This window comes from Poecilia latipinna, unplaced genomic scaffold, assembly GCF_001443285.1.
Source record: "Poecilia latipinna isolate Pla-1442-1.1 unplaced genomic scaffold, P_latipinna-1.0 Scaffold866, whole genome shotgun sequence".
Taxonomy (NCBI): Eukaryota; Metazoa; Chordata; class Actinopteri; order Cyprinodontiformes; family Poeciliidae; genus Poecilia; species Poecilia latipinna.
In genome coordinates, this window is record NW_015113482.1 from 153,475 (window position 1) to 177,956 (window position 24,482).

General features: G+C 37.8%; 2 protein-coding genes across 4 annotated transcripts in view; one reads left to right on the top strand and one right to left on the bottom strand.

The window, feature by feature from the left end:
- Positions 1-358, bottom strand: part of foxn2a (forkhead box N2a) — a 31,369-nt gene extending 31,011 nt beyond the window's left edge. Inside the window, exon 1 of one of the 2 annotated variants that reach the window (XM_015048201.1) lies at positions 81-358. The gene's annotated coding sequence lies outside the window, so the exon portion shown is untranslated. The remainder of the gene's footprint in view (positions 1-80) is intronic. The other variant, XM_015048200.1, reaches the window with a different exon arrangement.
- Positions 359-17,808: 17,450 nt separating this feature from the next.
- The window catches only part of LOC106957032 (F-box only protein 11), a 15,195-nt gene continuing 8,521 nt past the window's right edge, over positions 17,809-24,482 (top strand). The window contains exons 1-9 of one of the 2 annotated variants that reach the window (XR_001426875.1): positions 17,809-18,161; positions 20,729-20,853; positions 20,956-21,037; positions 22,143-22,287; positions 22,696-22,825; positions 23,331-23,414; positions 23,497-23,629; positions 23,711-23,817; positions 23,936-24,047. Coding sequence is in view for 1 of the 2 variants with exons in the window: in XM_015048203.1 (XP_014903689.1) it covers positions 18,068-18,161; positions 20,729-20,853; positions 20,956-21,037; positions 22,143-22,287; positions 22,696-22,825; positions 23,331-23,414; positions 23,497-23,629; positions 23,711-23,817; positions 23,936-24,047 (1,012 nt within the window). In the remaining variant the exon portion in view is untranslated. The remainder of the gene's footprint in view (positions 18,162-20,728; positions 20,854-20,955; positions 21,038-22,142; positions 22,288-22,695; positions 22,826-23,330; positions 23,415-23,496; positions 23,630-23,710; positions 23,818-23,935; positions 24,048-24,482) is intronic. The other variant, XM_015048203.1, reaches the window with a different exon arrangement.

Genomic DNA, 24,482 nt, shown 5'->3' on the forward strand with positions numbered 1-24,482 from the left:
TCGCAACGCTAACCCTTTTCCAGCCGAGCACATTTTGATCCCGTATATTACAGATATGTGTATTTTTAAAAAATACTTACAATCATGCACGTCGCTACCCTGGAGCGGTGTGTGTAAAAGCAGAGTTTAATTCAGATGTCTGTCTCACACAATGTCAGAGATCAGATCAGCAGCTGCTTCCTCCATACACGCAGCGCGCAGATCACACAGCGCACGGCAACGCTACCAAACCCCTCGCCGTCGTCATGGCAACAGGTCCACTTCAGCCAATCACAACCCCTCCCCTCCTATCTCCCCTGGCAACTGCCGCAGCGCTGGAGCGCCGCGAACGCGCACGCCATCCAGTTTTTTGCATCGTGCAATGTTTTTTTTTTTTTTTTTTTTTTTTTTTTTTTTTTAGTTTGATCTTCCAGCGCTCACAGTTTTCAGTGGGAGGAGAATGTGTTTTTAGAGCCTTTTAAACCCGGTTCATTGGAAAGCATTAATGGGTTGATTTGTCTGTTATTAAAGAGTGAAAGCAAAGCAACCCGCTTTATTCAGGGCAGGCTGCACAAACACCTCGGGGCGGAGAGAAAGGATGTGTCACCGCGCCCTGCCTCATGACGATAGTGGACCCTCAACTGGGCCCCTCCTAGAGTAAACGATGATGGGGGGGAGGGCATGACCCCTGGACAAACATTTGATAGACAAAATAGCATCAAATTATTGAAAAAAAAATTGCAGCTCTCTAGAGTACTTTACTTAATTAACTTATTTTATCAATATAAAACACACACATCTGTTTATTTTTCAAATCTGAACACTTGTGCCACTATTGCCCCTCAGGGAACTTGGTAGTTATAGGTTAGTATCTTTGCCTGGGTATCATTAGAGGCCAGCTTTACTGGCCAACTGACTTCACACCAAACTGTAACTTTCACATAATGGTGATGCCTTACTCATCTCAGCCACTCCATTTTATAAGCGCACATGAGTAGCTCTCTGTGAACTGATCTAATAGCCTCTCTGTTTTCTTTTAACCCCAAGTGCCTACCATGCAGTGGCACTGTAAATACTTCTGAAACAGCGTCGGTGCGCATGTTGCACTTCCTCTTCGCTGAACCGGACAAACAGGCTTGGGTAGCAGTGGTGTGTTTTGTGCTGTCATGTTAATGTAAATGGCAGGAAGACAGCCTGAAAAATGTATGCCAATCAATTATGTTTTCTCAATGTTGTTTTTTTTTTCAGTATAAAGTTTACATAATGAAATATATCATATTAAAGAAAAGGGTGAATAATTAAATTAAAGTGAAGACATCATTTATTTATTTTTTTCGTCTTTGAGCATTTGCATCCTTTTCTATTGAGCACTGAGCTATTCTTAGGGCCAGCAGGCAGCATCCAGTCTGCCCCATTTTTCCTTTTCGTATCACTCCCAGGGATGATGATGAAGTTACAAAGCTGGCGAATGAGAAATAGGAGAGCAAGATGCATTAATCACCACGGAAACAGCTGATTGAGGATGACTTAAAAAGACAGACCCATTAGTCTGTGTGCCTGCATTGGTGCTAATCTGATTGTGAAACTGTTAGGCTAAAACAACATAGTCCATTGACCACCATCAGTGACTTTCATAGTAATGCTATAGAGCTCTTTCTGATCTGTAAAAAAAATGGCAACTTCATGGTTATCATGCTGTACAAGATTAGCAAAATAAGAGTGCTGCACACAGCTCAATTAATGTTAAGAGTACTGTGGAGAAAAACTGAATTACAGACTATGAGCGGAGTTCATGGATGGCAGTAAAAGTGTGACTGATGAAGGGATGAACAATAGGGATGCTAGTCTGTGATGGAGAGTACTGACCAAGCATGAATAAGGGGGCAGTGTGTCTTAGAAGCCAGCCAACAGTGCCATAGTGGTCAGGAGGCCTGCTGCTTTAATGGTCCATAAATCTGTGTGGACTGGCTGGTCTGATGCTGCCCCTCTGAGACCCTCTCATGCGGAAAATGAATCACACCATTTTTACGGATCGCAAGTGTGGAAGCTCTCGCCCTCCCTTGCCCTGCTTCCAGCGAGCTGATAGGAGTGCTCCATCTTAGCAGGCCTCCAGCTCATAAAAATCTCTATTAAAGACTACCTGTGTTTGTGCACTGTTCTTCATTCAGTCCATCCTCCTGCCTTTGTTGTTCTTTCTTTGTTCTCTCTTTACACTTTTGCTTTCTGGAGTGTGAACAAAGACACTTTGGCACACAGTCAGTAATAGGGTGTAAACCTCCAGGGTTAATCACAGTCCAGCCGAAGCCCGTTTCAATGTATTCTTCAGTTAAAAGTACTTCTAAATTTAAGCCAAAGGAACAGGCGTAGCAGGAAGAATAATTTTTGCGTGCAACAATGATTGATTTAAGAAAATACTAATGAATAACACACAATTGTGGCAATTGTGGCCCTTTTCTCTGTTATTTCAAAAAACAATTTAAATTTTTTTATCTCATAAGTCATTGGTCAAAGTCAAATTCATTTACATAGTACATACAAGTGCTACACATTTAAAATAATCAAATGAGATATAAGCAAAGGAAATCATAAAAAAAAATTAAAAAAGAAGCATAAAATGACAAACTAAAAAAATATAATTAGAGTAGCTAAATAGAGACTATTAAAATAGTATTAAAATAGTAGAAACAAGATGAGATAAACGTATTGATAACTCTCTCGAGGTCTCTAAAACCAAGGAATGGCTTCACTTTTGCAAGTTGCTGGAGAAAAAAAGAATTTTGATTACAGTATCGACCTTCTCACCAACAGTTAGGTTATTGTCAAACTTCACTTCCAATTTCTTCACAAAGGTTTTTTTTTTTTTTTTTAACATAAATTATCTAAGGTTCCAAATTGTAGGAGTATCACGGATCAAACATAATGACTTCTGTTTTCTGTTCATTTAAAAGAGGAAAATTTGAAGGCATTTATGACGGACTAACTTTTGCTGCAATGACAGCTGCAGGCCTTATGAAGTATATCTGTACCAGTTTGCTCATGTTCTGTTGGAAGTTGAAACTCCACTCCAGACTCAAATGTTTCACATTCTCTAATGGGGTTTCTTTCCTGTTTTTAGCTTAATTGATCTACTGGCCCATTTTATCATGACCAGCTTCTCTATTTTAAGTGAAGAAAAGTATCTGTTTAGTGTCATTGCCACATCTTATCATGAGGACAGGGTTTTAAGTGAAAACCAAATAGTTCAATTTCTTTGGAATGCACTCATATTTATACAAACAGTAAATTACACAAAAAAAGATGTCACGTTGCCTCTGTGACCTAAAGAACTGATATTGTGAAACATACTTCCACTTTGTTGTAATTTAACCAAACACAAGTAGCAATTCATTAGGTTGGTTTCAGTTTATTTTTCTACTTCAAGACTCTCTAGAGTGCACTATTAAAAGCATTTCAGCAAACCAACAGACAATCTGATCCCTGACCTAATTAGGTTGACCCCCATTTGAATTGTGAAGTGGAAAAGATTCTCAAGAGAATTAGGGTGAACACTGAAGAAGGCCAGTATGCACCGGTGTGCATGTAGAAAAATGTAATTTGCATGTGTGCACTATTGCATGGATGCTTTGTGACATGTCATTTTCCTAGATATATGCGTATTCTCTGGGTGGTAGCTGGCTGAGCAGGTAGTATTTGCATTCTCCCTACAACATGATGTACAACTGACTGTGAAGTTTCGGAGGCTGCCCAAGGACAGGACATACTCCAGAGGTGTGCAAATCACACATAATTGCTTTGGAGAGCAAGCCTCTCTTGTGAAGGGAGACAGCTCTAAGCAAGAACCTCATACTGCTCATTTTTATCTTTAAGTGTCCCCTGTTAAATCCCACATTAAATACGTGGAGGCTAATTACAAGTTTTTAGTCTGAGACAGTAAATGTGAGTTGAACACACCCTCTGACTACAAGCAGAGCATTCAGGTGTGGTCAGCTTGTTTCCAATGTAGCGCCTTGGCCTTTTGTTTCTTAGGTTTGTTTTCTCTAGAGGGTCTCTGAGCCACTGCCTGCAGTTATTCACAACTGAAGAGTATGTTTGCCTACAGAAGCCTTTGTTTGACTATCCTTTCTGCCAGCCTCATCTCATGAATTGTGTCAGCAGTGTGCTGATTGTCTGTTATCTGGCAGCAGATAAGTGCCTACTTTAACACAAAAGCAATAAAATCTAACAGGTAAGACAGAGAAATGATCTCTTCTTACAGTCAAACAAATGTGCCATAATTCTCTATTGATTCTCGCCTGTGTAGATAAGGCTAGGTAAACTCTAGTATTAGCAGAACTAAACATATGTGCAACTCTGGTGGAATTAACATGTAAGCAATGGGGTAAACTTTAAATAGCTCATTTAAAAAAAATATTTAAAGTGGTTATGTTATCTTTAAATTGCTAAAACTGTAAATCTGCAATTCTCCTTTTGCTCTGATGCCCCGGAATAAAATCAATCCATCCATTTTTATAACCGAGCAAATTCTCCTAAACAGCAAGACTAAGAAACACACCAGATAAAGTTGTGATGACATTTAAGGGTTGCTTTGAACATCTCACAGAGGACTCATCAGTTCATCATCAGAGAACAGAAAGAAGAAGTGAAGAAAAAATTGTTTGTTCAGATGAGACCAAAACATTTTGGGCTGTTATGCAAAATTCCTTGTGTGGTGGAAAACCACAAAACACAATGCTGTCAGCGTAGAACTGAACAGAGTAGCCAAAACCTGTATTCAAGTAAAAGCAGCTCTACTTCGATGTGTCTTTACTCAAGTAAAAGGACATGTAGTAAGCCAAGAAATTACTTAACAGAAAGTAAAAAAGTATATGGTAAAAGAAATTAAATTAAAATTAATACAAAGACATAATATAAATGCAAAATAACAATTCTGAATAGAAGAAACATTTTTTCAATCCTTCCAAAGTAAAACTAAAGAAATCAAGACTTAGTTAATATATTATGTTATTATATTATGCTAGACCAGTGATAATATATACATGGCTTGCTGTATTTCACTCCAGTTGATACAACAGGCTCAGCAGATGGAAGGAAAAAACATTAAAATGATGAAGCACAAACAGGAAGTCTCATTTTTACCATAAACTGTCAATGTGAGTCACATGCATTTTTGGTTAAAACATGTCTGTTCTTCATTCAGAAAAGTTACTTGGTGAGAGTAGCCAGAAATGCAACTCATGTAAGAGTAGCAATACTTCATAACAATGTTACTCAAGTAAAAGTAGAAAGTATGGTGCAGCAAAACATGTAAAAGTGTATTATTTCAAGAAAATACTCAAGTAAAATATATCAAAGAAAGCCTTGACACTCAGGGCAGGTCCTCCTTCCAGCTGAATAACAAATTCAGCATAAAACCAGACCTCCAATGGAATGGTTTCAATAAAAGCATATCAATATATTAGAATGGCCCAGTCAAAGTACAGACAACAATTCCAGTGGAATTTAAGATCTAAATGTAATTAGAAGCTGTAGCCAGAAACTGATGGCCACTGTTGGCTCACTAGTCACTCTGACGGTTTTGGTCTATTTTGCCAAAAAAAAAAAAAGATGCATAAAAAAAATTTCTCAGGAAATACAAAACCTCAAAAGACAGATGAAGCAAAAAGTGAAGAATAAACAAATGTTTATCCTTTTCTCTCCAGTCATACACTAGCTTATGTTTGTCTGTCACATAAAATCCCATTAAAATACATTCTGAAGTTTGTGGTTTTAATGTGACAAAATGTAAAAAAGGTTCAGGGGAAAACAAAACTTTTTTGGCACACTCAAGTCTAATATATATAATATTTAGCATATTATGGTGGGAACTTCTGATTTCCTTAAATAGCTACTATGCATAAGACAAAAATGGCAATAAGTTGTTAAAGATTTGATTCAGTAGATGAAAAAGAAATATCAGATTAGAATTTTATAAGTGTTTGAATGTTTGTGAACTAATGTCCACACAAAAGATAGTTAGAGTAAAATAATGTAGTCCTAAAGTAAGAATTGTTTTATTAATCATCTCATGTCTTTGTGCAATTATTGACTTGTTGTTAGTTTTGATCTTGTATGCAGTGATAGCTTTCCTAAAAGTAACAAGTAGGTGCAAAAAGAGCTTTTTTCCTCCTCTCAATATATAACAGGTTTAAATGTCACCAAGCACACATCCAGGGAACTTTGCTTCTTTTTTTACTTCACTGCTCGAATGCTGTATTTCTGCACTTTAAAAACATTAAAACTGTAGGACTTCGCTATAAAGATCTTCAAAGTGAACTGTTAAACAATAAACAACATGCGGGGGGCAATTGGATTAACCCATTGATCCCCGGGTGCTCTACTGCTGAGATAAATTTTGTTATTCAGCCCTAATGACTGCTCCTCCAGGCAAATGAACACTTGCAGTCAATTAGCTGTGAAGCAGGAAGAGGCTGAAGGAAAGATGACTGACAAGTCCCACCAACAATTTAAAATGTGGATCTGACATATGCAGAAACGTTCGTCAGAGGGCTCGACTATAAACAATAAAACAACACCGAAAGCTTTGTCCTTTGACACTTGCTTATCTTTTCACAGCATCAGCTGGGCCCCGCCTTGCCTTGGTCACAAGCACACTTTATCTTGTGGGACAATAGCCGTCTTGTGCCCTGTAGTGTCGTCTGGCACAATCAGCTCCACAGTGGGCAGTGACACATTAGAGGGATCGCTTGCGTTCTTCGGGGAGAGTGAATGAGTGGGTGTTGTGTTTTCTCATGTATTTACACTGCAATAAGCTTTCTCCCTAAAGCCTGGCAGTACAAATTTCACACAGATCAACAATCACATCTTGTTAGGAATAATCCAAACTAATGAGCACGGAGCAGATGCACACAATATACAAAAACATCTTGAAGCTCTGCAGGACTTTTGGGGGAAATATTCTGTGAGCTGAGAAGAAAATAGGAAAACATTTTGGAAAGTGTTTGTGTGGGTCCCCACTGCAACTGCTTAAAACTAACTAAGCATTTAGAAAAAGAAAGGATCATAGTAATATTCAAGCATGGTGGAGGCAGTGTGATGGTCTGTGGGGCGCTCTGCTGCTTCAGGGCTTAAAGGACAAACATGAATTCTGCTCCGCCTGATAGAAAATGTCCTAGCATTAGTGTGTGACCTTTAGCTCCATTGCTCTTGGGTCATGAAGCAGGACAATGGTCCAAACCACGATCAGCAAGATCATCTCTGAATGGATGAAAAGTGAAGGTTAGGCTGGCCTACTCAAAGTCTGGATAAACCGGTTTGCAAAACTAAATGGCTGCAAAACAAAATGCAATGAAACGCATAAATGCAAAATCAGAAAATCAATATCATTTACCGCTTAGACTTGCACAGTGATAAACTTAAACACAAACTAGTGGGAAATTATGAAAAGTATTTGAAGGTATCGTTTTGTTTTGGTTTAACTCTCTCCTAGCTTTGGCGTCTTAATACTTGTCTATGCAGTTCAGTTCATTTTTCTGCAATGAATAATAAAAACAAAAGTCCATATATCTACTGTTTTATTCAGATTAAAATGGATTGAATGGAACATACTGTAACTCCTTATATCTTCTCTGCGATTAATAAGACTTAACCTTTGATAATGTAGGTATGTCTGATAAAAACATTGAGATCCAGTGCTTTGAATGTGCAGACACAAGTACAGAACTCCCACGGCTGTCTCTCTACATTGTGCATGAAAAGTGAGTGTGACCTGATGCCTGAGGGACAGTATATACCCTGGCTGGGTCTGAGGGGAGCCTCATCGAGAGGCGAAGCTGCGAGCGGGCGAACGGCTGTAGCGGGGAGAAAGTGGTGCAGTGCCTCTCCGTGCCTGGATGAACACTGTTTAATGAAGCGTGGCAGATGAGAGAGGAAAGGAGTGTGTCTGCAGGGTAGGCATGGCCCTCTTGTTCCTATGCAACCAGGGCGGCTGGTGAGGTGATGCAGGAACGCCTCTTTCCTGCTTATTTCTCATGCTGCTGCCAACATGCTGTCTCTCCCTGGTTGTGGACAGTTGTCCTTTTTCTGCCTCCCTTTTACATTCATCTTTCCCCATATCATGTGATGGAGTGGACTTAAACATCCTCCAGATATTCTTCATCTCAAAGTCACATCAGTAATAGTAAATTAAATTATAAGTCATGACTGTTACTGTTGTTTCTGTTTTTAGCCTATTATGAAAACTTTTATTTTATTTGTGTTCATATTCACAAATGCACACACATCTACTGAAGCATTATACATCATTTACTGCGCTATATTTGCCAGTAACTCTTACTTATTAAATTAAATTGATGTAAACACACAAATGTGATAAAAAGGTAGGTTTGCATCTGCAGTACGAACTAACATCTCAGTCTTCCAGAAATAAATTTGTTTTCTTAACCAATCAGTTGGTTCCTCTTGCTCTTCCAACCAGAAGTTCAAGCAAGAGCAGAAGTGCGTTTTTTTCAGAGATGGTTCCTTGACCTCTAAATAAGGAGGAAGAAGCTCCTCTGAGATCATAGTCTGTCCTATTTCTGTGCACACTCTGTTTACATAATAATACAAAACACAAAATGAAATGAGCTACAATGAAGAAGACAATGGTATAGTCCAAAGGATCAGCAATGACTTGAAAAACCTAACTTCAGATCCTCTGGTTCTCTCCTATAGTCACGAAAAAAAAAAAGTTATTGTGATTTAACTGAAGCTAAAAGTGACCTGACCACACTGAGATAAGAAATCATAGAGAGCAATGTTCTGATATTTCTGAGAGATACAATGACCAAAGCTTTATAAAACCTTGAATTTTTTCAGTTTAAGTAACTTATGTTACTTCCCAAAACCAGATAATGCTGCCAGGTGTAAACATCTGCTCTGATCCAGATGTTCGGCCCTGCAGGTGATGAGTGAGTCCTGGCTCCATGAGGGCGACCCCGTTACCCTTCTGCAATTGAGGTTTGGCTATGACCGTGGTCCAGCTTCACTTCAATCCAATATGCACAGAGAACAATACAAATCTGACAGGGTGAGAACCCGAGCTGTGCTGTAACCTGTGAGTTGCTGGTTCGAATCCCTGCTCCGTCCATCTCAGTCATTGGGTTCTTTTCTGCTCTTCCTGCTGGTGATGGCCGTAGGCCGTTGATTGTAAGACAGCCTTGCTAATGGCAGACTGCCCCAATGCTGCTGTGGCCACAATGTATCATACCACCATCAGCATGTGAATGAGTGAATAGTTGAATTGTGCTTTGGAGCCCTCTGAATAGATAAAACATGACACAAGTCTATAATATTTCTGAATTGCCATGACTATACAATTAATTTCATGTTTTTATTGTCTTTGTGTCTACTTTGTTTTCAACTGGACCTTTAGGAAATGGTAACTGCTGATGCTATGTGTAATCTACCACACATTTTAATGTATAAATAATCAGCCTCAGAGTTTGTTTAGGCTCCAGTTCCTATTCCACCCTCTTATGTGTCAGGTTGTATCTTTGAAAATGTGTTTTGGTTGTTTGGTTTGTTTTCAGTTTTACACCTATTCTATTAAAATCAAACCGTCAGATGTTCTGTAATTACCTTGATGAAGGCCGCATGCTGAAACAAGTCGGTCTATTAATACTTTTGTTTTCTCAGTGCTGCTTTTGGAGTCCTCACCGCAGGACTGTGACTCATGCTTATTTGCCTTGGGAAATCCTATTGAGAGGAAAAGCCCTGGATAACAAAGCCCCTGGGTCACAGAGCTACTCAAACCCCTGCGCCCCCTCAAGGGGCAATTCTTCAGAGGGGCAGAGGTCAATCTCTACGCCAAATAGAGAGGTTTAAGTATCTCAGTGTCCTGTTCAAGACCGAGAGAGTGGTAGATGGATGGACCGATTTGGGCGCCATTCTTTCTGTGGTGGTGAAGATAGCTAAGGCAAAATTTGAAGCTCTGACTGGTTTATTTCTGTTCCAGCCCTAACTTGTTGTCATGAAACATGACTCACAACAATGGTTGAAAATCCCAGATGAAAGAAACTAAAATTAGCTTACAGCATAGTTTGACTTAACTCGACTTCTTCATGGGACCTCGAAGCAGAGTGAATTAAGGTGGATCATGTGTTTGACTGAGATGCCTCTTTGCCAACAACCTTTAGAGGTTTTTGATCTTCTTGGGATTGACCTAGAACCTGCTGGAAATACTATCCATCCCTGCTGGTGTTGGAAAGCCTTAATATCTCAGAGAATGATCTAGAGAGTGTCACAGGAATGTCTGTGTTCTCTCCCCCCCACACCCTCCATGACCTGATCTTGGAAAATCTAGTCCAGTTTTCCTTGTAACATGGCTGCTAAAATCAAGATGTGAAATGCAGTGACAAAATAAATAATACTGATTTAATTTTTTCATAATCACTCTTGGATTGGACCACTATCTTGTAGAAGGCAATATCTTTGTCAAAGATTTTGGTAAACACCAGAGTTGGCGCTGAGACTCCCCCAAAACACATCAGTAGTCGTAAGCAGTTCTGTTACAACCCTACTTTTGCCAGTGCTCTGTGAAATTACATGTTACATCAATACAAAAAAAACAAACAAAAAAAAAAACCCAAAGAACAATAAAAGCAGGGCAGAAAAGGAGTCTGCAATCACACTTTGTGAACGATTTCTCCCAAGCAAGTGTGCTACACCACTACAACCTCTTTAAAAAATTACCATCTATTGTGCAGCCACACATTTCCTGTGGGCAACAAGTGCAGATCTATTCTTAGCTGATGGCCACGACTTCATCACTTTCCACTCCTGCCTTTCATAGGTTGGATGGGATTAGGTGTGATGCAGCCCTGCCAAGACTCGCTGTGTTGGTGCAGCTTGCGTCCAGCTGTAGGACGGTGGGGCCCATTGACCATCTGTCTCCAACCAACAGATTCAAGTCTCAGTCCTCAGAACAGGAGTATAAAGGGGGCGGGAGCGAACTGAGGTTGGATGGGGGGGAATCAGCTTTGTGTTGCCATAAAGCTGTCTCTCCTCTCTCCTAGCAACGGACTCCCATTTTCTTGGTTTTCGGGCATCCTGGTCCTGTTGGTTTGATGCGCATGGCCCCCTTACTGACTCTCTCTTTCTCTCTCTCTGTCCTATTTATGGTAATGAGCCATCTGCCCTCTCTGAAACAGCCGCCCAAATGAAGGAGAAGCTGGGAGGGGGTAGGGGCTGCTGGTTGTGGGGTGTCTCTGACAGACAGGAGTCTGAGACAAAGACGCTTATCCTGTTGTGTCTGCCTCTGCACCAGTAGATGCCTTTAGATAGTAATGGGCTCAGTGACGACCAGAAACAGGAACAACGTTTCAAACCCTGCTGCATTGTGAAGAAAGAATGCACTTTATCAAAGGGGAGTTGTTTAAAAGAAGAAATTAAATATAGACCTTGTTTGCTGGTGCACCTGACAGATGGAGGAAGCAACACAGAGAGAGAGTGCTACCACCTGCAGGTTACAGCCTTAAATTGTTGTACACCTTGAACATTTGCGATAGCAGTTCAGGTTTGCCTCACACACACCTAACACCCCCACCATTTTTAAGATCTGCTTCGTAAATGTGCCTCTCTGTCTTGATGACACAGGAGACTGGTTGGAACAGAAGCACATGCAGAGCCACCCAGCATTCAATAGACCTCTGTTGCCACTGGATACTAGATTGGTTACCAAGCCAACACATGTTCCTCACTGTCATATCTTCAATATATTAGTGTCAAAAATAACAGAGATCCCCGGAGCTAAACTCTACATAGTTAATGCCTGGACGGAGTGGCTCGTTTTGGTGCATATCTCCTGAAAATACGTCGTGGTCAAATCCCGTGAATAAAAATAGAAGTTAAAGATAGTCAAATATCTGTGTGCTGCATGATAAATGTTCCCCTTTAGCTACAACAACACTCAGTCAAAGCATTTCCTCAATAGCAGACAACAATGAATCATGAACACATGCTGCCATTTCAAGCCAAGTAATCTGTTAATATAGCAACTGTACCCTGTAAACCTATTCAGACCAGCCGAAATCTTATTTTATTTTGCATTAAAACAGCAGTAACAGGGATTTCTTAAAAGTGAATTTCTATTTTAATATTTTAAAGAAAAACATTTCACTGCATCTAAAAACTGAACTTCTATCCAAAAAGCTTAAACTCGGTCTGTGGAAACACACATTTTCAGTTTTTTCCAGAGATTCTAAATTAGATCTGGGTCTGGACTAGTTCATGAATGATCAAAAGATTATTTCAATAAAGATGCTTTGTCTTTCTCTTTTTTTTTTTTTTTTTGCAACTCAGATGTTTTTAGCGAACAATTCATACTTCTGACAGATTCTTGCACCTTAGCTGTGGCACTATGTAGCTCATTCAGAGGACTGAGATACATAGTGCCATAGTGAATGAGGAATGAGTTCTCAAACAAACCTCTGAGTCTTTGGGGCGATCACTAAAGCGAAACAAAATGTGAAATTGTGACAGTAAGTTCATCAATATCAACATTCATACAGCAAAGTCAGGAAAATGTTCAGGCTTTATTTGTAAGACATTTTGGAAGCTGTGCACAATTATGTGCTGCTTTTTTGTTGGTGTATCACATAAAATCCCAATACAGTACCAAGAAGTTTGTAGTTGCAATGTAATAAGGAAAAGCCTTCAAAAGGAACTCTGACCATTTGAAAATGTAGTTCCATGCAAAAAACCCCGAGGCTCCTTCTTTTTATCTATGTATGATCAGCACAAGACCTCCAGATGACTCCTTTCATGAGGTCATTCACCTTTAACCCCCTCAGGCAAAGTCACAGGCAAATCAATAAACCTTTAACTCACACATGGCCCTACATTTGTAATTTCATCCGGTTGTCCTTCTTGGCATTAATGCCGGCATTAATGTCACTTCTCTTCCAAATGTCTTTTTTCAGTTACATCTGACTGTCTTGGAGATTAAGAATTATGATGAGTTTAAGGCCTAACAACTAATTAGGGACATCCTGAGAATAGTTAAAGTCACATGTGTGGCACTGATCCATTCTGTTGTTAATTTGGGTGTTTGAACCTGTGAGGTGATTACCTCACTGACCAACATCTCAGATGTTTTGGTCACGCGTCTCGAAATGCGAATGACAGTGAAACCACCTGTGGAGAGGACAAAAGACTGGAATGTGTTTGTAGGTCGATGATAGCTGAGCCCACACCAAATATTCCCCCAAAATAAAACTCTAAGAATTAAAGATCATATTAATTCTGTCCTCATGAGTCAAGACTTTTTATTTCTCTACAACTGCAGTTCTGGGTTTTTTGAGCAATCTCTTTGCACATCCGTTGATTGTTGCTCTTTGTAAAAGATGTCAAAACATCTATGAATATCAATGTTCAAGTCATGTAACAATTTTTTACTGGACTTGTGCTTGGATTTTTACTTGGTCATTCTAATACATAAATTTGTTGTGATGTAAAATAGCAACATGTGTAGAAGGGGAACCTCTGACATAATTTTGAGTCTTTTGGAGCCTTTGGCTGGTTCTCACCAATCTTTCCATCAGCTCTAATCAGCTTCCCTTTTCCTGCTGAAGAAAATAATTACCACAGCATGGTCTCGCCACTACTGTGTTTTTACTGTGGAGATGTGTACAGGATGATGTGAAGTGTTGTTTTTCCACTACACTACTAGCATTTTGACCTAATTAGATTTTCTTTAGGGATGTCGGGCTAAATAGAAATGCACACTCCCAATAAAATAGATAAAGTTGATATGTATCTAAGATGTTACAAGATGAAGAATTGCAAGAATCCTATTTGATAGATACCTAAAACCCTCCTGGAACAACACTAAATGTTGTTCTCCTCCTTGAAACAAGTCCTGAAATTACTTCTCCGATCATCCCTTCCCACAAAAGCAATGATTATATTATTCTCCTTTAAAATAATATAAACCTCCTTTAACAACACCTCAGCTTCTTAGCGATTCTGCTTAATGGTCACATTGAAATGCCTTGCTGCTGAAATGTGCTATACAAATAAAATTTGATTGATTTGATTGATTGAACAAACTCTAAATATGACAGCATTTTGAGGATAAATACAGACTTTAGATCTTATGTTGAGCTTACAACCAAGAGTGAAAGATGTCTGTCAGGAGAGTTGGTATCACTTAGCCTAATTCAGACAACAAAAAACAAGGCATGGGGCAGTCATGTGATCTTCTATACTAACACAGCATTCACTCAGATGATGACTTAAGAGGACATCTAGTGGACAACAAGGCAAATGACATGATGCAAGGGAGGATTATTATTGGCCATCTACAAATACATCAGGAAGTTCAAGTTCAACTGCTCATAAATAAATACAAATCTCAGGTAAATAAAACCCCCAACTTTATTAAGGTTTGCTGCATTGTACTGCTTTTAGTGCACTGACACTAAAAGCTCCACCCACATATCAGCTGAATCTTGCATTAACGTGGTGGAGGCTGCTTTTACATGGCAGTTCTCGTCGTGGGCAAGGAAAACTACAAACAAATGTCAATTTCTGAGTCACCTCTCTTACTTAGGGCACATTTCCACTGCAGAAATATTTTCAGTAACCAAGAGATATTTCCACTGGTTCATGTCTCCCTAACAATGAGACATGCATCCACTTCAGACCTGTAGCAAACATACGTCATTACCTCTCCAGGAGAATTTTCAGGTTACCTCAAATATGACACGCAACTATTTTATTCACCAGTTGATCATTCTGGATAAATCCCAAATGAATAAGCTAAAGTATTGTAATTAATAAAAATTAGTAATCTGACATCTAGTGGTTATTTTTCAGATCTTGTGCAATAAAAATATGGAATTAATGCTGGGAATAAAATATGACAAGAAAAGATTAATTTCTTAAATAATGTATTTTCAACATTCCTGTTTAGCAGATGTGAGAACAACTTTGCCAGGTGGAGCTTTACTACGCACCATTTTGTGGTGTGATGTCTTTTGGGTTTATTAAGCCTTTCCGAAAGAAAAAAATATATATTCAGTGCTGATATGATGCATCATTATCTTGAAAAATGTCTTTGTTATCAGCAAAAACACTTTAGATTTATAGACAAACAGAAGTGTGTAAATGGCACCAAAAATATTCATCACTGAATAAAACTTCAGCTATCCGCAGACCACAGCTGCCTCTCTTCAACCTTGGAAGATGGTTTTCTTTTTATGTATAATTGGTGGTTTCCTCTTGACTTTTCTGGAAATAATAATAATTTACAACAGCAGACACAAACATTGATTCTAGCTTGAGCTCGTTTGACTTTTATTTCTTAGATTGTGCATTTTGTATTTCCAAGGAAAATTACTTTGAGTTTTCTGTCCTGAAGTTACAACGTTCTCATTGGGATAGCAGTTTGTTTTTCATTTACACCCTTCCCATTATGCTGGTAGTTGCTCTAAATTGTTTTGCAGACACAACTGACTTGGAACAACCAGCACTGTTTGCTAAACTCCATGTGGATTTACTTTTTCTACAATAATTTGTAGTGTTTCAACAGACAGTTTACTTGTTGAGGAAATGGTTCCTGCTAATCAGATAAGTGCTCTCTTTTAACTGAAGACTCATTTGCATAATTAGAGTAGCGCACATATTGATTTTAGAAATGCAAATTAAAGAGTGATTCTGTGCTTTGTTCATTTAGTTAATCAAAAATAAGGAAGATTAATTTTAATAATGTAATTTATTTAGCTATTTATTTAGCGTAGGGAATCGGCCGACACTGATTCCCTACGCTGCTGAAGGATCTTCAGCCCCCGTGGATCTGACCCGGTTACAGCTTCTTCCACACCCATGACAAGGTGATCAAAGCCAGGATGGAGCCCTTTTGCCCTCAAAACTTTTGCTGCTCTGTTAAGCATATTAGCCACGGTAGTATTATTAATACCGTAAATCCAGGCTTTTTTCAGTTTCAATTTAGATCTATTTCACATTTGTGTTTTTCCTTTCTTGCTTCTTCTTTTTTTTTTTTTTTTTTGAGAAAACTGGCCTTACTAGTCAGGATAGAATGAAACTCTCAAACAATGACCCAGCTTAACTTGTAAATGTTTGTTGTTGCTTTCTGGCCCATTGTGCTTAAATAGTTTGTTTGCTTTTGTATCCAGTCATATTGTCTGTGATGTATATTTCTTTTTTCAAAACTTTGCTGTCCAATTAACCAAAATCACTTAATATGTTGTTTTTATAACAACAACATGTCATGGTCAGTTGTTTTTATAATTATTTTTGTTATTTTGGTCAATAATATCTAGTTTGGTTATTTGGTTTGTTTGATTTATATCTTACAGTTGTCAAGTATTTTAAAATATATTTGTCTTTTTGTGATCCTTTTATGTTTTTTTTTTTTTCTTCTTGATGTCGTCTGGGTTCAGGCCCAGTCACTTAAATTAGTAAAGTTTTCATGAACACAAGTGAACCCAAACAGATAACATAATCAAAAGAGTAAGTTGTCAAAATATTAAAACTAAAAGTCATTACTCATAGTGTAATATGTATTGATTGATTGCTTTATTCAACAGACTTGTGGTCCACAAAGACATGATACACAGCAACACATGCAAAATAATAAAAAAATAAAGTGTTATAAAAGACTTGCATACCAATGCATGTTTTCATTTTTCTAATTTTGATGATTATGGTTTACATGTAAGAAAAACCCGACATAAGATCACTATGTTAAATAAGAGCATGAAAAGGTTTCATGTCTTTTCATGGTCTTAAAAATGCCATATTTTATGCCATTTTGACAGTCTGCACTATTATAGGGAAGACTAATGACTTGAGAGGTGACCAGCAGTCATTCACATCCACTGCAAAAGTAAGTAACAGAAGATAATTGCTAAAGAAGTTGTTTTTTGTTACAGAGTGCTGTTTCCAAGCACAGTGAAAGTTGAGTGGAAGGAAAAGGGAAGCAATGTTAAGTACTTCCTGTTTCTTTTTATTTAACCTTTATTTAATGAGGGCAGTTATTATTATTTTTTTATTATTTACAATAACAATCTGGTTTCCCTCTGCTGACATTGTTAATGTAAATGCTGATTTCCAGCAGGAGTTGGAGCCTGCCTCCACTGCCAAAAGCGTAAATTCTGGTTTAATACCCAGGATAGCACTGTGCTTGACTGGTAAACAAAACTGCCTGACCTAAACCTCATTGATAATCCATGGGTGGTTGTCAAAAAGAAGGTGAGACAGCAAATCCAACAACTGATAGGAGCTGAAGACAGATAAAACACTGCCTCTTGACTCCACACGTTCCACTGATGCATATAAAAAAGGTGGACCGATCGCTTTACAATTTATAAATGGCTCATATCTTCGTAATAAAAACTTGTTTCTGACATGTACTATTATTATTTTTTCATATAATATTCTTCTTTTAATACTAAAGTTTTTATTTGTTACAGCAACAGTCAAAAGTGATCAGAAATAAACACAAAAATCTTTTTGTGTAATGAATCTATATGAGATTAAGCTTTTAAACACATGTCTAAGTATTTAGGCTTTTCTCTAATATTCTGAGTGAGATGCATATAGCCTACATATTTCATACCTGAACCCACTGAGGTTCAGGACCAGTATATTCGTTTAGTAGTGTCAATAAACACTGTGTGGAGATCATTTGTAAGCTAAAGTAACGAGAGCCCTACTGTAGCTGCGACAAACCACACATTCACATACTGTGCATACTTTTAAAAAAATGTGCTAAAGTCTAAAGAACGTCTTAAATCGAGCGCCTTGAACAGAAAAGGCAATGAGAAGGCGAACAGTCTACGCATGTGATGCGACTGAGGCCTGACGGACTGTCGCTGTCTGTTATGGCTCCTCCTGCTCCAGAGGAACGGGGCCAGACGTAACACCAGTGCGGGCGAACGGGGAGCAGCACAGCGATACGGTCCTCTCGAGCCGCGGTGAAAGATGGCAGCTCGTCAAATGCTTAACAAAAAGAAATAGACGGCGTGTTCGGCGTCGCCTCTTCTGCCGTGAAAGCTTCGACATTTTCTCAAGATTACCAACACCCCAAATGAACTCCGTCAGAGCAAGTAACGTTAGCAGAAGACCTAGGCGAGTATCAAGGCCGCGCCCGGTGCAGCCGGATAGGAACCACCAGGAAAGAGGTAATTTTCCTTCAACCAGCGTTAGCTTTGCTGGGAGGCTTCTCAAATTCCCAGCCGCAGTTGCTTAGTCCTATATCTGGACAATACGTAGTAGTTTCGAGTATTTTTTAAGCTAAAATGTTGGACATAAAGAAAAGACGGGTTAGTCAGTGTGAGCCTAACACGGCGTTCTCAGTCGGTGAACTCTAGTCAGGAAACGCCGAGGCTTGTGTGTTTGCAGCTGGCATTAAGGCCGCGCTTTGTTTTGCTTGATTTTATGTCCTGAGACGACTCGTCTTTAGCTTGTCTCACGCAATACCGATGCTGTTTTAAGTGTTTTTGTGTGACAGAATTACTAATGTTTCACAATTGAATAACATAATGTAGATACTGTAGTAGAATGACGGATGACAATCGCCTGGAAGGGCGCATTAAAGGGTTTTGCTAGTTGCAATAGCATGCTAATTAAAGGTAGCCCGTACTAGTTAGTTATTATTGGAGTATTTAGACAGCTATATACGTACCTTTGCTTTCACACCGTAAGCCGTCATTTCCCCCTAAAAAGCCCCAGTCTTTATAACCTCTGCTATGTTAAAATGTCAGTCGCGCTGCCCGTCATTATGACTAACTTTTTCTCTTGAAATAACCCATTAGGTTTTAGCATTTTGGGTGACATTAAACAGTGAACCATTAGTGGCCTCAAGTTGAAGCATTTTCTTGTACTTGCACTATCTTATTGTCAAATTCCCAATCATAAGGGGAATGTACTGGTAATAATTATGGTCTGAATGTAGTTTGACGTTATTTGCATCTCTAGGGGATGGTGAAATATTTGATCTCTAAATATCAACTGAATGACAGTCAGCAGGAGATCTGCACTTGCAAATGTTATTCAAAGAAACTAGAATAGGAGTGGTTATTTAAATAATACAGTATAGAAACTTTACATGGCATCAATAAAATGAATTTAAACCATAAGGATGTTATAATGTAATATTTCAGCAGCAACTTAATGCTATTCTAAAAACAAATAAAGAATATGGCAAATATATTTAGGTTTTAAATATTTGATACCAACAAAAAAAAAAAAAATTCTATTTTATATTTACTGGAAACTGGGAATGATTTCATACCAGAGTTAACAGCGTTTTAGTTAAAATAGTCAGAGAAGTCGTGATTCCAATATGGAAACGCCTAAGTAGCCATGTCTAAAACTATACTTTCTAGACCCAAACACCACTGTCAATTTCTTTAGTTCAGAGTTACAGGCGCTACATGTAACATTGATTTCAGTTGCACTCTTGTAAGTGTGTACTGTAAAATTAATATATTTCCCCCCCAATTTACCATTGTTGATGCAATGCTTGGCCATACTGGATCATGAAGTCGGCATCTGAATTCCAACTAGGAATTCTGACTTTCCTAGTTGGAAGTCCGACTTCCGGTTAATTTTTCCGACTCTAAAATGGGAATTTTTTCGGAACAGAATACTTTTTCTAGGTGTCATCATTACAGCTAAATTATCAACTAAATTAGAAAATTAACAATGTTTACAATACTATTGTGCAATAAAACTTTGATCAAGGAAGAAAAAAATAATAATAATAATAATGATAAAGATGGGCTTTAATGAAAAATATTATTCAAGTTGCTCATTGGGCAGTGCTGAAGGGCACAGTTAGCTTAGCGTTTCTAGTGTAATGTAAAATTAATTCGTATTATTTTATGCTTGTACTGAAACGTATTTGCATACTTAAACTCTACTACAAATGAGTTTGTACATTAATACATATTTTACTTCATTTTTACTTGTAATACATACTGTGTCTGTGGTTAGTTAATGGAAAGTTTGAAAAACTGAAACTCATTAGTTGCTTAAATTAGTTCTTTGATGTGTAAACATAGAAAGTGGAGTAATTTGCAATGGTATTGTGATGCGTTTAGAAATTACTCATTTCTACACGTAGAAATTAGTAATTTATGAGTTATAGTACTATTGTTATAATAGTAATAATGTGATTTTTCATTTTGCCCATGTCAACTAGCTCTAGTTCACACAGCTACATCGTAACACTTTTTAATGCTTATTTGGTGGTTTTGTATTGTTTATTTAATAATCGATTAGACTCTTATCAAGCAGATAAGAGTCTAATCGATTATTTATCATAGCCTTTGACAGCTACAGAGTATCTTAGATCCTAAAAGGGACATTTTACCTTTCTTGATTTTGATCTTGGCTCCTCATGAATACTGTTTGGTGCTCACTAGTGTATTTCTTATATCTTCTAAGTTTATTTCTGAAAGCTTATATTGTAATTTGAACAGTTTATTCAGCTAATGAGTTATTGCATTAATCCTGTTTAAACAGGTATTTTGATATTTCAGCAATTGTGAGCTTCAAAACAAAATATTTCAAATAGGAAACATTTTTATTTAATGGTACATAAGAAACCTTTTCTTTCTCAGGAGCTTAAAATTCACATGAGCAAAAGTTTTTGCCCATTATATCCTTGATAAATGCATTTTTTGTTGTTGTTGTTTGGGTTGATTTAATTACCATCTTTTTTCCCCTCATCTATTAACTGTAGATGAGGACATTCCTGCAGAAATGGTTGCAGAAGAATCCGGTCCAGGAGCTCAGAATAGTCCCTACCAGCTTAGAAGAAAGTCTCTACCCAAGAGAACGGTGTGTCCCACAAAGACAAACATGGAGGTATGGCCTTTCTAAAGCACCAGGCGGAAACGATTGATGGAAGAAAAAGGTTTTTAAAGACGATTCTATAACTAATAATGAGAAATTTTCTTTGGCCTACAGGGTGCTTCCACTTCAACAACAGAAAACTTTGGACACCGTCCGAAGCGTCCCAGAGTTTCAGGAAAGTGTCCAGATTTACCAGGTACTTACACACAACGTTTTGTCTTGTATCTTCTTTAGAGCACACTCATCATTATGTTTTACATATGTTGGGAGTGAAAATGTTGGGTGGAAAATTAGTCAATGTAAACTAATGCAAAAATTTTGTGGCAGCTGTACATAAAGACGTTTATATTTGCTGCAGTACTTGTTTGTTGTTGTGGCTTTTTGTTATGCTTGTCTATTTTTCTGAACTCCAGGTTATTTCGCTCCTTCACCAATTTGCACCTCCATTTTTCCCTTCCCACTTCTGATTTGTACTAGAAAACAATCAGTTTTGTTACTGTCTAGTGAAATCATTGTGCATCAGTTTACTTTTCAACATGGTTAATAATTCTGACTAAATAATTGGGATAAATAGTCTCTAGAAATGCAGAGAAATCATGTATAATTTAATTCAATTGTATATTATTTAGTGTCTTTGTTTTGCAACCTGTTTATCCTTATTGTTACTTGGACCAGTATTTTGACCTATTTGAGTTGGACGGTTCTTCATAAATATGACAGATTTTAACACCCCATCAAACCAGAATAACTCTTAAATGTGATTTAAGCAATCATAAATTCATATTTTGAATTAATTAAGCTGTATTTATCCATCAGTGCAGTTCTGTATTTTAATAGACATTAATTTGGGTAGATCTTTTTGGATTAAACATGTTGTGCTGCTCTAAACTTGTATATGAGGAACTTATAAAGTCTGGTGTTCGTGACATTTGGGCCTTTGTCATCCTCTGCTGCTCTCGCCAAAGGACTTGAAATGGATGTTTGCCTGTGACACAGCCTTGCTGTACTGAAGCCAACTGTCAGCTTAGATCATGTTATGCACAAGGTTGGCCAAAGTGGCTCATTTTAAAATAAGAAGCAATTCATCTATTTACAAATCATCGTAGTATTTTTTTTTTTCATTTATTGCTTCATTTTGACTTGGTGCCACAAATTCACACAAATATTTTTTATTCCTTCTTCCATTCTAGCTCTGTTTAAGTCCTGAGCAACTGTGTTGTTCCTGTGATCTTGTTATAAATATGTCAGGTCTGTTCCCACAATCATACGATGGTCTAACGCCGTGGTCGTTGTCTTCCTAGCTGCTCCAGCAGAACAGTATTTACAGGAGAAGCTTCCAGATGAGGTGGTGCTGAAGATTTTCTCGTACCTGTTGGAGCAGGACTTGTGCCGTGCAGCTTGTGTGTGCAAGCGCTTCAGCGAGCTGGCCAACGACCCCATCCTCTGGTGAGGCTTGTTGTCCAATTAATGTGACTTGTATATCGGTATTTAACCCAACATTTTCTAAGATTGCAAAGCAGCTTTCTATACCCTGAGGATTGTCAACATTGCCAGTTTGTGGGTCTGTTGCAGTGATGCACAACTTGACATCACGTTGTTATTGAATATTGTGTTTTACTTGGTTAAAATTAAGTTTCAGAGATCACTATATATTTTTAAGTAACTTCATCTTTCATTTATCCAGCTTTATTTCAAATTTCCAGTTGTTTTCTGGGATACTACTAAAGGCCACTATGGTTACTATAATTAAACATTTATTTAAGTGTGTGTGTAAAGGAGAAACATATAGGTATTTAATGTGTTTGTGGCCTATATGAGAATATTAATTACTCTTCATGTGTTTTAACATTTCAGGAAGCGATTGTACATGGAGGTTTTCGAATACACTCGACCTATGATGCACCCGGAGGCAGGAAAGTTTTACCAGATAAATCCAGAAGAGTATGAACAGCCAAACCCGTGGAAGGAGAGTTTTCAGCAGCTGGTGAGGAAATCTCATTTATAAAATAGCTTTTCTCCTCCTTGTGGTTTCTAGCAAAAGTTAGCATTCACCCATCATTTTAGAGTTTTAAACCAAACTAAAAGAAGATGCATTTAACTAAATGCCTTCAGTTTTCACTTTTTCAAAATTTGTATTATGAGAACATCATATTTAAAAAAAAAACTATATTATTAAAATAACTCCAGAAGGATGTTGTAGTGCAGTTTGTCTTCTGAGAAGTGTAGATTTGTGTGTATATGTGGAGGTGGATTTCCTAATTGAAGCTCAACATGTTTTTTATATGTTTCTATAGTAAAACCAAACTCCAGGTGCATAGAAGAATGTAGAAATGAGATATTTCCATCACCATAATCTGCTCATTTTTATTTAAAAATTCCCCTTTATTTTTATTTTTTTCCTATTTATGTATTTACATCTGAAAATCTTGGACTATTATTTGTCCAGTTTAAATTATTTTCTCTCTGTCTGTGTTGTTTTCCTTTTTTAGTATAAAGGCGCCCACGTTAAGCCAGGCTTTGCAGAACACTTCTACAGTAATCCTGCCAGATACAAAGGAAGAGATAACATGTTTGTAAGTCAAACAGCTTTTTTAACCCTGATGTGTTTTAATCTATATTTTTTAAGTGCAGTACTCACTTATTTATTTTTTCCAGTATTATGACACCATAGAAGACGCTCTGGGAGGCGGACAGGAGCCTCACTTCGACGGCTTGATATTTGTTCACTCTGGTATTTACACGGATGAGTGGATCTATATTGAATCGCCGATCACAATGATTGGAGCTGGTATGTCCGTCTCAAATCTATTTCAAAAGTACATTTGAACTAATCTTGTCCTGTTATTAAACTTTTATAATCTTTTTGTAGCTCCTGGGAAGGTTGCAGAGAAAGTCATCATAGAGAACACCAGAGACTCCACTTTTGTTTTCATGGAGGGCTCAGAGGACGCTTACGTTGGATTTATGACTATCAGGGTAAAAAGACTTGTGGTTTATAATTGTCATATGTAGCAAGTTTAGTGCAATTTCTTCTCGTTTCCATGGTTGTGCATGTTTATCGTTGGTTATTTTGTAATTGTTGTCTGCTCTGCAGTTCAACCCTGACGATAAATCCGCCCAGCATCACAATGCGCACCACTGCTTGGAGATTACAGTGAACTGCAGCCCCATCATCGACCACTGCATCATCCGTAGCACATGCACAGGTAACACTCTGTCCTCGAATACAAAACTTGGAAAGAGCTGCCTGTTTTATATTAAAATTCAAGAAATTTCAAATTGAAAAATAACAGTTTGCATATTATTGCTATATTGGTTTGAAGTGTTTTATTACATTGTGTTGTTTTATCTTTATGTACTTTTAACTCTGAATTGCCTTTGGCTGAAAGGTGCAATATATAATAAAGCTGCCTTACATTATTTTATTACTCTTGTACATTTCTCAGAATCTGCATTTGTCGTTTTTCTGCGGTTTTCTTACTTTGTATATCTGACCTCGCTGTTTGGTCTTCTATGTCTTTGTGCTTTAATTTGCTCTTTACTTTGCTGCTGATACACTAAAACTCCCCACTAAAAAAAAAAAAAAAAAAAAAAAAAAAATTTAAAAATACTGGGGAGGGTTTTTTTTTTGGGCTTTTTTT